Below are 15761 nucleotides of genomic sequence, written 5' to 3'. Positions count from 1 at the left end.
CTCATTTCTATGGGCTATGGCGATCCTTGTTTTCTCTGACATTTAAAGAGCTCATTAAAGTACAACTGGCTGCCAAAAGAGTGTGCTGCTAATATTTTTAAGTGCTGTGACATTGGACATTGGAGGTGTGTTGTGTTGCACTGAGATTGTGTAGGCTCATGACAAGCTAAAAGTAACTTCTTATTAACAGGCAACAATGCTGGAGATGTGTTCATAACAAGATTATCTCAAGAGCTTTTTTCTAGTTTTCTTTATTCTCATAGCCTGCCTGCTATGAAAGCGTACGTTGTTGATATAGTGTTTACCTATTTTGACATTTTTCAGTAATGTGCTGTGCACTGTGCTGCTAAACCTTGTCTTCTGCGCTACTGTAGAGCATTCTCCTGTCAAGGCTGGAGGGAAAATTTTCCCTGATCACAAATTTGTGTTAAAGCATGTCCTTATGTCCCTCTCTTTCCAGCCACAACTCCTTGGTTTGAGACCTATCGAGAGACTTTCCTGCAGTCAATGCCGGCCTCTGACCACGAGTTCCTCAACCACTGCCTAGCATGTATCCTTTCATGTTCCTGTGCCCAATCCACTTATATGACTGAAATTGAATCAAAAATACCCTTACAGTGAACCGTGGAGATGTATAAAGAATTAACTTGCATGAATGCATTAACTTGCATTGTATAATAGGGCTTTATTTTTTCATTAATTTCACATGTTAATGTTAAAATTATCATAAATACAGTACACTATTTTCATGCTGCGCTATTTTCATTTCTAAATCAGATATCTTCTTCTCTGCACCACAGAACACTCACTTCTTGCTTGCTAGATATCTTAAATAAAAATAACTTAAGGCTAAAAATAAATGAAAATATTAATTTAAATGAAAAGTAACATTTTAAGTAAAACTACTGTTTTCTGAGGGGAATCAAACAAAAGCAAAGAAACAAAAAAAAAAAACGAAACACAATCACTGCTGGCACACCCAAACACTGACTGAGACTCAAACAGTAAAATACCATCCATTGTGGCAGTACAGCCAGCCAGTGTTACTATATAGCAGGTGTAGTGGTTTGCATTACACATTATAACCAAACGTCAGGACTGGAGAATAATATAATGCGGTTAGTGAGATGTAACTTGATGACTACCAGTACATTGTTTTCATTCTCAGGGTTGTTAGTCCAAATCCAAAAATGTGCCCTGCAGATGTTGAATATCCTGCTGCAGCAATAAATATTAACAATATACAATGTGTAAAATTCATTCAGTTTCAAACTGAACCATGTTCTAATCATCACCTTTATTTTCTATTTGTCCTGCTAGCTGGTCAAACTGTGGTTGTCCCTCTCTGGTTGATTGTGTTTCCCTTAATGCAGTGTGTGGTAGGCATGCTGGTGGCAACATCACATGAGAATGCACCTGTGGAGCAGTTCCAGAAGCTCTCGCAGGAGCAGCACCGCATCCAGCATGGCAGCGAGTGCACCTATCCCAAGTGGTTCATCCCCAACACGCTAAAGTACTATGTCCTACTGCATGACATGGGTGAGGGCGAGGAGCAAAGGTATGTCTTCTGCCCTATCCCACCCTGTAAAAAGCACTGCTTTAATACATCCAGTGTTTTTTTTTAAAAAAAGGAAATGGGCTGCACCTACCAGCATTGTCAATTTCTTTCCTGCAGGATCTCAGTTTAGGTCCTTATACAGGACTGCTATTTTGTCTGAGTAAGTTACTTAAAATGAATTGCTCCAAATATAAAGAAATTATTTTATAAATGAGTAACAGTGGAATGTTTAGGGGTTACAAGTATTCAGCATGATCAGTGCTCTTTGTAAACTCTTTGAAGTGAATATAAATAAAAACAAATTAATGTCACTGTCATTCTCTCCCTCACAGACATGTTTTTGGCAGTTGAAAAGGCAGCTGAAAATGTTTAATTTGTTTTCGTCAGGGTATTGGGTTATTTTTGTTCCGTCTGTACAGCACAGAGCTGTAAAATGTGATTCTTCTTTGGTCGATTGCCATGGGTCGTCTTCTCGTCCACAGGGCTGAGTCCATCTATGAGGACATGAAACAAAGATATGGCACCCAGGGCTGCTACCTGCTCAAGATCAATTCACGGACATCTGTACAGTCATCCAACGAGCAGATTCCAGACCCTTGGAGCCAGTATCTACACAAAAGCAATTTCCAGAATCAGGTTTGTTTAAACTGGGCAAGATAATTAATTTGTTGCAAATGACACACTTGCGTACTTTTTTGTTGATGGTGAACTACATTGCACTGAGCTGGATACTTCAACTCTCCTGTTGTGTGGAAGTCTTTCTGTGCATTTTCTGTAAACAATATGTCGGGTCTTAATCCAAGTAATCTTTTGTATATAAACCAGATTTACTTTCACTATCCTGTAGAAAGTGTTTACTCAGACATTTTTCTGTAGTGGGGCAGTAGGTAATGCTGGTGCCTCATAGCTCTTGGACTATGGGTTTGGATCTGGGGTTTGATTCAGGCTTATTGCGTGTTCTTCTTATGTTGGCCTGTGTTTTTCCCATAGTGCAGAGATGTACACAGAGGAAAGCAATGGTAAACTACGTCTTTACTCTCCTCTACCACAGAAACCACACAAGTAGTCATCTTGAGTCAGCTTTGACTCGATGGCTCTTACTGCACCTTTACCTGCCTTGACATATTTCAGGGTACTCGTGGCAGTTGTAATTTTAAAATCAATCCACTTGAGTTTGTCAGTAGTTTTGTGTCAAGGATTTTATTTCTGCTGTCCGGTTTCAAAGGAAATGGCAAATCATGATAGTCAAGAATTTTGGTATGTATTTTTATTTTTTAAAGGAGATGTACGATGAAAGTCTTACTGGGATAGTAAATAATATGAGTGTGGAGAACAGTATCAACGCACCCGAAGCTGATGGACTCGACCTTCCTGCCAAAGGTAAACAGCTGTCTTTTTTGCCCAGAAGACCCAAGGAAAAATAAGAACACCACCTACTTTTCTCATAAAAGATACAGTTGGCCTGTATGTAAGGCAGAATTAAAGCTAACAAACCCACTGTGCTGTTAGAAAGTGCAGTATATGGTTGAGCTTCTGTTTCACTAGATAACGTTCACATTACAGGTTTCCCCCTGCTATCCGAAAGTAGAGCGTTCCTATGAAACCTTTCATAAGCCAAAATGGCATAAAGTGAAGAAGCAATTTCCATTAATTTATATGGTAATTTCATCTTTGTTCACCACGATTGAAACGCTTAATTGCATCCAGTTTTACACTAATCGTAACACTCTCTTAGGCTTTTCTTATACCTTAGGACACCTCTTGCTAACCGATGTACAAAATAAATCTAGATAAGGCATAAATGCTCACACACACTTCAAAGCTATGGCCGCTTGATGCTGACTGTAGTTCCCGGGGAAGGAGCTTGGCGAGCTTCTTCTATAACGGCTCGCTGCAAAACAAACACTGAATGCAGTTCTTGTTTTTTGCCTTTTTTCCTAAAAGTGAAAATCCTCATTGGATTTCTCTCGGTTTGTGAAAATGAGTACTAATGTAGGTCTTTTGTGAAAGTGAAGTGGCGTAAAGCAAACTTTCGAAAAGCAGGGGATACCTGTACTCTTAGTGAAAATGTGGTTTTTAAACCATGTTTGTTAGTTGTATATTTCTGACCTTCACATCAGACCTATGCCCCAGTCATTTCTCATGAGAAATTGCCTTATCATAACTGGGTAATGGGCTTGGTAATATTTGTCTAAATGTAGGAGCCTTTAGGCTTTTGGCTGCACTTTCAGACCTTTTTGTCTTACAATTTTGTCTCCCTCACAGATGCGGAATAGTAGGTGTTTGCACTTTGTGTTAAGTATCTCGTTATAGTGGTACATGTAAACATCAAAGGCTTCATTGTGTATATTTAAAAATAAGTTATCGATGTTTTTGTCAGTTATCACTATCTTTATAGTTTAATTTTTAATTCCCCTCTATAAAATCACTGGGTTATATGTATGTACATGTATGAGATGATGCCACAAATTACACACTTTCATCAGTCCTTTCCCTGATAGATGCCCCTTGCAAAACCTGCAATGACCACCCCCTGCGGCTAGACCAAACCAGTGCTCACATGGATGGCATCGATGCCCTTAGAGCACCAGTGTCAGATGGCAAGAAGGTGCCAAGTGCCTCTTCGACGCATGGGGCATGCCTGACCCTCAATGACCACGACCGTATCAGACAGTTTATTCAGGAGTTCACATTCAGGGGGCTGCTGCCTCACATAGAGAAAAACATCCGCCAGCTCAATGACCAGGTACTGGGTTAGAGCCCTTCCTTCCTTTCAAGTGTAATAGTAATATCAGATTCATAGTGGTGACCTGAGAGCCATGAGCGGAATTCAGCTGAGCAAAGCAGGCTTTTGTTTCCAAAAAACCCATGGTTCTCTCAAAGATCTTTTATTCTGTATGTATTTGTGAGTTTGTTTGTGAATGTGCTTATGTATTCCTTCATCAGTGAACAAAAACTGAGACTTTTTTAATTTTGTTGCTGAATTGTACATTGAATTGGGTAATATGTGGCTTTTTTTTTGGACTTGTGTTTTTGGAGGTTAAAATAACATTTGGAACTTCACCTGTTATTCCAGCTTGTGTCAAGGAAAGGCCTGAGTCGCTCTTTATTCTCTGCAACAAAGAAATGGTTTGGAGGAGGGAAGGTTCCAGAGAAGAGTATCAGTGAGCTGAAAAACACATCTGGCTTGTTGTAAGTGTAAAGCAACTTGTTGCACACGATGTAAAAATCAGTCCTCCTGTTTGTACTAGAGCAGAAAAATGTCCTAGGTTTATCAGATTTCTGTATTTAACCCTCCAATGACAGTGGGTTTTCTATGAAGAATGTAATATTGTCATACCCAAAGCTGCTATTTTGCTGTCTTAGAATTGATATTAATCTATATAATGATTAGATAAGTCAGATAAAAATCCTCTTATTTTGGTTTCAGGTATCCACCAGAAGCACCTGAACTTCAGATCAGGAAAATGGCTGACCTGTGCTTCCTGGTGCAGCACTATGACTTAGCATATAGCTGCTATCACACGGCTAAGAAGGACTTCCTCAATGACCAGGCTATGCTGTATGCTGCTGGTGCTCTGGTTAGTCTGTGAAATAGCCCTGTCTGCCTCTGTTTCACTCAGTTTTCTTAACGATGCACAGAAAAGCCATTGACTGCTTTCTTTGGCAGATGGACCATAGGTCACCTGTCACCTTCCAAAGGTTTTTTTTTTTTTTTTTTTTTTTTTTTTCTTTCCCTCCCCCCCTCATTTTGCTTTTTTTGTTTTCAGGAAATGGCTGCTGTCTCTGCCTTCCTCCAGCCTGGTGCCCCGCGACCCTACCCTGCTCACTACATGGACACTGCCATACAAACCTACAGGGATGTGTGCAAGTATGTCATCCCCCAACTCAGTGTTTTTCCTCCTTTTATCAATATATTTTATACAAAATGTGCATTTTACAGTTATAAACTGATGTAACAAGGGATTGCTTGAAAAATGGTAATTATTGGTTAATATATGAAAAGTGAAATGTCTTAACTTGACATTGAACCAATATGTAAAGTACTGTGTGCACAAACATTCTCTTGTGGTGTGTGCAGGAACATGGTGCTGGCTGAGCGGTGTGCTCTGCTCAGCGCTGAGATTCTCAAAAGCCAGGCCAAATATTCAGAAGCAGCCACCCTTTTGATTAAAATGACGAGTGAGGTAGGGTGACATCAACATGTGCAAATGCTTTACTGGTTGGCTTAAACATTTTAATGTTCAAGCCATCGTCAACAGATATGGTGAAAGAAATACAGGAAAGTCATAAATTAAAGTTGTCTGGGTGTGATGTAAGATTGAAGCTGAAATGCAGCTCTTATAAAACTGTTCAGAGTTACTCACTATATCTCTTGTCAACATTTCTGTTCATGTGAAAAAAGTGAGAAACTATTTTGATATGGTGTAAGTATGGAAAACATGCATTTCAACAACACTACAGAAGCTATTTTACTAACCTTGGTTGCACACACTGGATGTAATGCAGGACTCTGACCTGAGGAGTGCGCTGTTGCTGGAGCAGGCAGCTCACTGCTTCATCAATACGAGGAGCCCCATGGTGCGCAAGTTTGCTTTCCACATGATCTTAGCGGGTCACAGGTTCAGCAAAGCAGGACAGGTAAGGCTCCAGACTACCCTCAATGTACACTACACATCCTTAGTGGACTTATTGGTGAAGCAAGGGATATTGTTCTCATGATGTCAGCAGGTAGCAAACCATAGCAGGGAATGCCAGCTTGTTTAATTGTAATTCATTGCAACTTTCTAATGATAAAATAATACTTTTTATTATACAACACTACTAAAGAAAATAGTTCTCATTTCACTCATAATACTCATACCTCTCTCTGCTGAACTATTTGTAAGGTGTCATTTGCAATAAATTAATATATCATAGCAAAGTAATATTACCTTTTAAAGAGAATTCGGTATCTGGTTAGACTCTTTATGGCATTTCTTGCAGGTGTGAATTTAAAGTTTTTAATGAGATTTTTTTTGCTTGTAAGTGCAAATTCTTGTGAAGAGAGCCTTTGGTACACAGAGGAAGTGTCGTTTTTTTTTTTTGGAACATATTTTGTCTCACATTTGTCATCATAAATGGAACAGATTATTTTATACCTCCCCAGAAAAACAAAACTTAATTTTTGCTAATAGTAATAAGGCGGCAGGAGATACAGCAAACATGACCCTTTGCTGTTTGGAGCCTCTGGTTCCGGTCTTATTCACCAGGTTTTGAGTAAGCTTGCACTGATGTCATAATTTACAGTGGGAACGATTCATCCCATACACCCTATTGAGAAATCTCATAGAGAGACTGCAGGGGATGTGACACACACCTTATCTGCGGGTTTGCTTTCCTGTCTTGCAGGAGAAATGAGTCACTGTATCCTGAGAAGCAGATGAATACAGTGACATCACTGTTCAATGAATGTCCTTGAACCTGGACTAATTCCCCACTTAGAGGGTCAACAGACTGCAAATGCACAGGGTCAGCACTAACTGCTGCTCCTTGAGGGAAATTGGGCACAGACATCTTTTTCTGTCCAACCGAGCACCATTCAGCAGAGCAAACTTGTTTTGTCTGTTCCAAATGCTTGGACCTGGGGAAAAAAAGGGTTGTTTACACCCTGTTATTCTTTATGTTTGGGGGAGAAAACTTTTAGGAGGTCCTTTCTATTTTGTTTGTATCTTTAAGTAAATGTGCCCTTCACTTTTCTGCACAAAGTGTAAGAAACAGTCATTCGTGCCATCCGTAACATATCTGGAAAGGAACAACTCCATGCCTTCCAAGACCAACCAGATCCTGCATACCAATCTGGGGACAAGTTTTGAAGTAGCATCTCATGACCTGAGTGGTTCTATTGTTGTTTGCTCAAAGCTTCAGTAATGTCAGCGTATTCTAGCTATGCCTCTCAAGTAGTTCTTTGCTCTGTAGCTGTCCTTATTAAGGGCTCTCCACAGTGCAAATCAGTCTGTTTAAAAGGTACTGACAGGTGAGCCAGTGTTTGCATTAGTTTGGACAGTATGTTTCCTGTAACGTCAGCCTTCTAAGCAAATGTTCAAATGGCCTTATACTGAACGAGCAAAGATGGACACAAGTCTAGATGGTCTCAACAAGTACAGTATATGTTGGTGTTGACCTGAAAGTGGCAGATTGCAGTCCTCGTTGTGTTAATCCTCCTGCTCCTCTGCTTTTCACCCTCTTACAGAAGCGGCACGCCCTCCGGTGCTACTGCCAGGCCATGCAGGTGTACAGGGGCAAGGGCTGGTCCCTAGCTGAGGACCATATCAACTTCATCATTGGAAGGCAGTCCTTCACGCTTCGACAGCCTGAAAACGCTGTGTCTGCATTCAGACACATCCTGCTCAATGACAGCAAGCAGGCTGCCTCGCAGCAGGGCGCTTTCCTTCGGGAGTACCTCTATGTGTACAAGGTTCGAAGGTTCTGCTACTTTTATATGGGGGAGGACTATAGCCCGGTGTGATTAATTGGCATTCATTGCCTTGGGTAGCACTTTACTTAATGGCAGGTAACATCATATATGAATATTTCTGCCACTTTACCAGTGCTTCTGCTGCCAAGAAAGGGTTCATATTGTTTAGTTTATGAAGTTCTGTAAAATTAAATTTATTAAATGCTAATTACTGAATACATATATAAATGATATAACTTTTTATACTTTTAATATTTACATGTCTGGAGACTGCCATAGGAGTTTTACTAAGCTTTGCTCAAAGGTAACAACCCGTGCTATGAAATCAGGAATCTGTAAACATGAAAGCCAGTGCTCTTTATAAGAATTTCTTCATTAATTCCATACCTGTTAAGGTGAGCTGTTTGTCTGGTTCTGTGAGCTAAAACGTACAGCTGCAAGTTGTTCATGTTACATGCTGGCTGTCCTGTTAGAGAATGTTATGCCCTATGCACTGCACGCTTTTCAGCCATTCAAAGGTACATATATTAGACTGCTGACTCTGAACCAGTTTTAAATATAAACATCTTCAGGTTTGGATTTTCTTGGACGTGGTGAACCTGCTACGTGTCAGCTTATTTTGCTTGCCTCTCCTGCAGAACGTGAGTCAGGCATCCGCAGAGGCAAGTCTGCCCCAGCTGCCCCTTCCTTGCATACAGAGCTCTGCAACAAGGGTCTTCTTTGGTCATGACAGGAGGCTGGCAGAAGGTTTGCCCATCAATATAGAATGTTCTGTTAGAAAATTGCTTTCGGTGATTGCGGTTGTTGCTTTTGCTGAGTAAATGGAGAAAACCAGATATGTCAAAAGCAATTTGATGACCATGTGGGTTTCTGTTCTGCTTTCATATGACAGCTATTGGAGGAGGAGAAATAAAAAATAAAAACCACGTGACACATAAGATACATAGCTAACTTGTCAGTCTTCTAAAAAAAAAATATTCATGGTCCAGAATGTTTGTACTTTAGTTAATGTGGGCATCCTTAATCTCTGTCATGGTCGAAAGGCTTTCTTCATTTTAGACAATGATGCTCAGAAACAAGACATGTTCGATAATGACCTGTTTTGTTAGGCAGTGTAAGCACAATGAAATTAACTGACAACACTTTTTGCTATGAAGACTGAACACTCAACTGTTTGAAGGTGGACAATAAAAAGGCAGTGTGAAAGGGAAAACTGCAGTGACATAAATGCAGATGTCCTTAAAATCTGAAAATTAACATAACCAAAGGAACCAGTAAACTGGAAAATGTTTGGCGATGAAGTCATAGGAGCTGAAATAAAGGTGGAGGGAGAAAAAAAATTAACAGGAAAAATGTCTTGAAAGATGAAACAACTTTTGAGAAAGTCATGCCAGTAGAGTTAATTATTCACTGGTGGTATTGAAGCTGAGAGAGAAAACATACCACAGGTCAAGGGTCTTGATTCATATGACTGAAAAAGATGTCGAACATAAAATTCAGTGCATTTATCTTTACTGTGAAACAGTGTAGTGTTTTTTTTTGTTCCTTGTTTATCATTTTATTTTTTGTTTTGGAGATAAAACTTCAGCTGTCCAGGTTTGTATACACTTAAGTACAGGGGTTCTTAACCTATTTTCTGCCATTGACACAGTCTGAAGCCTTTGGCAGTCTGATGCTTGTGGACCCCTTCTCAGAATAATGCAGTTAAATACATCAAATGCAAAAGATTACAAAGGGAACTATTTCAATATAATTTATCAAAATATTAATATTGCATACATTCATAATTGAAGGGGAATGCTAAATTTCAATTCGAGGTTAGTGAAAATGAAGATTTCAATTTTTTCTATTTTTTTTTTAAATTTTTATTTAAAACCTATCCAAGTTCACGGACCCCGTAGTGGTCTGTGCATCCCATACCAAGAACCGCTACTTTAGGTACAATAGAAAGAAAGGAAAAAAAAAAAAAGCCTTTCTCCTTTTCCTTGTGAAGGGTTTAAGTTGGTATAATCCATGTAATAGAAGTAATTATAGGCAACACAATATCGAAAATGGGGATGAGGAGTGACCAGTCTCAAAGGGCTAGGCAGTGTCCACTCTTCTTGATGTTATATTTGGATTTCTTTTTTGGTCCATTGCACACATTGTGTTTTAGAAAGTTAAAGATGCTTGTCGCACCTTGTGTTACAAACACGGTGTGCTGCTGTTATAAAATTTAGTGCTTGGTATGCGTTCAGCATGAGTAAATGGGTAAATATCCAGCATAACACATGGCTCATGGCAGAATATCACTGTGAGGACTGGAATTTATTGGCTTTTTCCGTCTCATATGAAAGCTGTCATATCTTCATTGATATTCAAATGCACACAAAATTAATTTTACCTGAGGTGAACTAAGTATTTGTCATCTTTGAACAAAAGGGCCTGCTTACTGGCTGGCTGAGTTTAAAGTATGCGTCCCTGAAATGAACATATAAAGGCACTGAAGTGTATAGGGCAAGAAAGCTCTTGTCGACCCTCAGACGAATATCCACTTGAAGAAAACCTTGACGGTTGCCTCAAATGTAAAGTCTATGGAAACCATTTCAGTCTGTCTAGGAAAGTGATAATTCATGTGGAATATCTACATGTTTATAGAAGTGTGTTCAAGGACCACAGCGTCTGAAGAGGGTATTGCTGAAGTACCATGTGGGAATAAGACATAAGACCAAAATAATTCAGACTATAGCTGAAGGGTCAGTCTTTGCATCTACAAAGTGGGTCGGTCACCAAATTGACTGAAGCCTGTGATGTGATCTAGGCAGGGATTACCTTTTCTCCATTCACCAGTGGTTAAGGGGGTAAGCCTGGGTTTTGGAAAACAATAAACCTTACGCAATCAAAGAGCGCACTTAAGAAATGTAGTTTAGTGACGAGTGGATGGGACATGTATTTTAACAATGTTTAATTTTGCTTATACAAAATGAATCTGGCTGTACTGTGTGTACATTTTATTAAGGTGACCTTTGCTTTTCCATCCAGTACTTCAGAATTAACATAAGATACAACAAAAATTCAGTTCTATGTGTCACCCATACCTTTTTCTCTTTGAACTCCCACTCGCAGGTGAGAAGCAGGCCGCCAGCCATGTCAGCCTAGATCAGGAGTATGACCGTGAGCTGTCCCAGCAGTGGCGGGAACTGGAAGAGCAGGTAGTGGCCATCGTCAACCGTGGTGTCCTGCCCGTCACCTTCCAGCCGACCCAGTACTGCCTGAACAGTCAGACGGACAACATGCGGTTCCCTTTAGCCGTCGTGGAAGGTAGTCTTGTCTGTCTAACTCTAATTTCTTTACTTTATTTCTGTGTCCTCATTTTCTTTTGGCCATGCCAGAAAGTAACTTTAACTGATCTCAGTAAACTCGAACCTGAACATATTAGGAACATAACTGTGTTTGTAACTCCAACCACTACATCACAATCATTAAAAATTTAGAGATGTTCCTTGCTTTATTTACAGGTTATGTACTGTTTAAAAAAATCAGCTAAAGCTAAAATGACGCAAGACTTATTTATTTTACCCATTTTAAAGTATTTCTCCAATGCAAGTTACTTTGACCAGGAAACACAGGGCATAAGACAGTGCACCATGGACAGGATGCTAGTCTAGAATGTGGGTTTCCCCCTCCCCCCCTAAATTCAACTAACATTAAAATTTTCTACTTCACAGTAACTGGCAGTAAAAAAGTTACCTCCACAAACTAGTTTATGTTCTGTACATGCAAGACAGTGTCATGTTCCTCCTGTGCATCAGGTGGTTTAGGAGTGTAATGGAGCATAATATGGAGAGAACAAATTAAAGTGATCTTAAATACCAATTGTGAATGAGGACAAAACAAAATTGATGGTGAAAATGAGACCGGTTTATCACATGAATGTGCAATATTAAAATCTGGGCATTTTATATTATTATCCATTCAATCAAACAAGTACATGGTAGTTTCTCTAGAAGTCTGATATACCTAGATACATACTGTAAAAAATATGCTGACAGTCCTGCAAAAGCCCTGTGAAGCTGACCCCTAAAAACAGCATCCTTCTTTCTATTCTATTTTGGTACATTTTGCTACCATGTAACCGCAGCAAGTGGAAGCACCGGTCATTTTCACTGTGCAACAAAGAATTTTTACAAAATATAGGACTGAAGAAAATGCTATTAAAATAATCTGGGAAATGTATCCTCGGATCCGTAACTCGAATGTTTGTAACACAAGGTATGAGTATATGTTGTCCATGAGTGATGCATGGATGAGTAACCCCTTGTAAGTGGTGTATCTAGCAATGTAGTCACCTTGGTGACTAGGGTGTGTGGGCTAGTAACACTACATAGTATCCGCTGTAAGTCGCTTTGGACAAAAGCGTCTGTTAAGTGGATAAATGTAAAAATGAAAATGTTTATCTATCTTTCCATTCCCCTCAGAACAATGATTATCAAGGAAGAATTTACAATTTTTTTTACTTTATTAGCTGTAAAATAACTACATAACTAACATAATTAAATATCAGTACTTGCTATACTCTTCTAAAGTTTGCAAAAATGGCTTAATCTATGAAAATTAATTTAAAAATTTTTTTCTGCATTTTCAGTGAGATATATTTGAACATGGTTAATTGTTTGTATTTATGATAACAGAGTCAGTTTTTCCTATTAAACCTGCTATAATTTGAACTTTAACGGAACATTTTCCGGGAGCTAGCAGCATGCACAGAAAATAAGATTTCTTGTCATGTGAAGGTTATGTGTTCTACTGTGAACACTGCCTGTAACAGCATAGAAATTGATACTTGATACTTCATACAAGAGAAATGGAAAACGTTTGTCATTAAAAGCACCAAATATTTCATACTTATTCACTTAGTATGAAAAGAATGATTTTTCTATTCTGAAGTCAGCAATAGCGATGGCCATTGCATTGCTTTATGCTTTAGTCTCAGAATGAGTTTTCAAAGGACTTTTTGACCTTGCCCTTGCAACTTTTTTCCCTTCACTATAACACCCTACCCTACAGACCTTAGATACTGTGTTATAAAATGGCTGGACTTCATCGCGGGGGGAATTTGTAAGCATGTTTTTTCGATTTTTATCATTTGTCCTCAGAGCCCATCATTGTTGAAGTTGTCTTCAGAAACCCGCTGAAAGTGTCACTAGTCCTTACTGACCTCTCACTGCTGTGGAAGTTTGCCTTGAAGGAGTTCACTCTGCCTCACGGTAGTGAGGCCAGTGAGATTGTGAGCAACGAGAAGGATGTGCAGGTAAAGCACTCTCTAGAGGCCAGTTCTCTGTTCTGTGTACAAAAAACTATCATGGAATTGATCTGGAACAAAAAAAAACATTGTTTCTCTGAGTTTGTTGGTTTAATTTCCAGATCCTCAGTGGAAATCTGGCTACTGTTATTAATGAGTAATTTTGCCCTCAAGGGCTGCGCAACTTCCATGTGCTGGCTTTCTGTGAAAATGTGATTAATAATGATTATAGCTTCATGTCCTGTTAACAACCCAAGAAATATAGATGATCCACTTATAAAATGGGTTATGTATCCTGTGTTTTATAGTCAGCTGTTTTGGTTTTCTGCATTGCAGACATCATCGCAAAAGGATTTAATCACTACTGAAGTTATATCAGAGTTTTGCATGAATCCAGAAGAAACCAAAGTGGTAGGTACCTGATGCAGTGACACAATCCTAACTTGATTTGCCTTCTGTGGGTGCAGCACCAGTGAAGGAAACTGACTGTGAAGTAGAACTCATAGCAGTTCCTTGCTCATTATAGGGTTCCATGTGAACAATGGAACAGGACCTCTGCTCTTTGTTGGTAGCATGTGCACTTGGTTATTGAACATAATCCCCCCGTTTTCTTACCCAGGCTCGTCTGAAGCTGCTACCACACCAGACAGGCGAGCTGCACATCCGGGGGGTCGTGTACAATCTGGGTGCTGCTCCCTCCCCTGGTGATGATGGGACTAAGGTAGAAGGTATGTCTGTCTTTCTCTGTGTCTCTCCAAGATCTTTTAGGGGGACAAGTGCTTTATTTCGTGGAAACTGGTCTTGATGGTAGATCCTTTGTAGTTCAGGCAGGGTAAACATGAATCCAGGTAAAAATGGCAACAATTGGGAAATAATGACATACATTGTAGGACCATACATGCATATCTTCTGGCATATATTGGAAGGACAGTTGTGTAATTTCTCTGCTCTGTTTCCCTTCCCGCTAAATGTGGAAGGAAGTATAAGAGTCTCTCTTCTGTCCTGTGTTTTTTTTTTTTTTTTTCTTTTTTCTTTTTTCTTTTTTTAACTGTAACTCAGGAAGCGTGTTCAGCGATGGGATGTTTGTTCGGGGTCGACAGGACCTGGAGATCCAGGGTCCACGGCTGAATAGCACTAAGGAAGAGAAAACCTCTGTGAGACATGGACCTGACCGACGGCTGGATCCCATCATCACACCCCCTATGCCTTTGCTTGAAGTAAGCACCCCACAGCTTGTGGCCCCTGCACCTCTATTTACTCCACAACCCCCATAGTGGCACATTCAGTTGTGGTCAACAGCATTGTGGTTGGGGCTGCTGCTGTTGGACTCGGAGGATTAAATCCCACCTCCTGCTGAAGTACCCCTGAGCTAGGAACTTGTTTCGAATTGGCTCCAGTTGACAATGACCCAGCTCTATAAATGGGTAAATACCTAGGTAGCTTCACATTGTTGCTTTGGGGAAACGTATGAGCTAAATGAATAAATGTAAATGGTTCCAGCATTATGTTTTGATTGATTTGGCACTCTGTGTAAGACCCTTAGGTTACCTTTTTAGGAACTATTGGTCAGAATGTGTTGTCTTGGGCCAAGCAGGGGCTAAAACCAAGTGAAACCAAAGTAATTTAAGGCCTTTAATCAAAAGGGACAATTCAAATTGAAGATCATTATTTCACTCTTAACATTGAAATTATACTATTAATATTTATGTTTACGTTATTTCATTTACCAGACACTTCCCCAAAGCAACTTCCAGTGAACACTATGTAGTGTTATCAGCCCACATCTTATTCACCAAGGTGACTTACACTGATACACTATTTATAATGTCAAACTTCTAGTTAACCTGTAATTACTGGAAGTTTGACTTGAATAATCTTCCTGGTCCCTTGAGTGAACCAAGAAAAACAAATCCTTACTGTGACAAATTCTACAGCGTGTTAAGATTGACCACCCTCACCCCAATGCTATGTCTTATTGTTTCTAGGTTTTCTTCATCAACTTCCCTACTGCACTGCTGTGTGGGGAGATCAGGAAGGCATATGTCGAGTTTGCCAATGTGAGCAAGGTACCCCTAACGGGCCTCAGGGTGGTTTCCAAAAGGCCTGAATTCTTTACGTTCGGCAGCCATACCTCAGCTCTGACACCGCTTAGCCCTGGGGCCTCTGAGAACTGCAGCGCCTATAAGACGGTGGTGACAGGATCCTCCTCCTCCTCTTCCTCGGCTGTTGCCACCACACTTGTGTCACCTCTGGACTTTGGTGCCGGGGGCAATGGGTCGCAACCTGGCGTGGTGGACATCCCTTTACCAGACTCTGTGCTCCAGCCTGGAGCCTCTATTCAACTACCTATGTGGCTGCGGGGACCAGACAGGGAGGGTGTGCATGAAATCAACTTCCTGTTTTACTATGAGAGTACAGAGAAGACGTCCAAGATGAGGTAAGACAGTCTGAGGCAGGAAGGCTTG

At 40.1% G+C, this 15761-nt stretch overlaps 1 protein-coding gene across 4 annotated transcripts in view; it reads left to right on the top strand.

Moving 5' to 3' along the window:
* The window catches only part of trappc8 (trafficking protein particle complex subunit 8), a 40262-nt gene that overhangs the window by 9904 nt on the left and 14597 nt on the right, over positions 1 to 15761 (top strand). For 3 of the 4 annotated variants that reach the window (XM_018747944.2, XM_018747927.2, XM_018747953.2), the window contains 18 exons: positions 461 to 550; positions 1384 to 1558; positions 2041 to 2194; positions 2839 to 2938; positions 4045 to 4304; positions 4635 to 4750; positions 4989 to 5139; positions 5329 to 5429; positions 5640 to 5745; positions 6068 to 6199; positions 7791 to 8015; positions 8654 to 8762; positions 11121 to 11315; positions 13151 to 13305; positions 13633 to 13707; positions 13916 to 14024; positions 14356 to 14513; positions 15282 to 15733. In XM_018747944.2, the coding sequence (XP_018603460.2) occupies positions 461 to 550; positions 1384 to 1558; positions 2041 to 2194; positions 2839 to 2938; positions 4045 to 4304; positions 4635 to 4750; positions 4989 to 5139; positions 5329 to 5429; positions 5640 to 5745; positions 6068 to 6199; positions 7791 to 8015; positions 8654 to 8762; positions 11121 to 11315; positions 13151 to 13305; positions 13633 to 13707; positions 13916 to 14024; positions 14356 to 14513; positions 15282 to 15733 (2863 nt within the window). The remainder of the gene's footprint in view (positions 1 to 460; positions 551 to 1383; positions 1559 to 2040; positions 2195 to 2838; positions 2939 to 4044; positions 4305 to 4634; positions 4751 to 4988; positions 5140 to 5328; positions 5430 to 5639; positions 5746 to 6067; positions 6200 to 7790; positions 8016 to 8653; positions 8763 to 11120; positions 11316 to 13150; positions 13306 to 13632; positions 13708 to 13915; positions 14025 to 14355; positions 14514 to 15281; positions 15734 to 15761) is intronic. The other variant, XM_018747936.2, reaches the window with a different exon arrangement.

This window comes from Scleropages formosus, chromosome 19 (assembly GCF_900964775.1).
Source record: "Scleropages formosus chromosome 19, fSclFor1.1, whole genome shotgun sequence".
Taxonomy (NCBI): domain Eukaryota; kingdom Metazoa; phylum Chordata; class Actinopteri; order Osteoglossiformes; family Osteoglossidae; genus Scleropages; species Scleropages formosus.
Note: the sequence above shows the minus strand (reverse complement) of the source record. Positions and strands in the feature narration are given on the sequence as shown.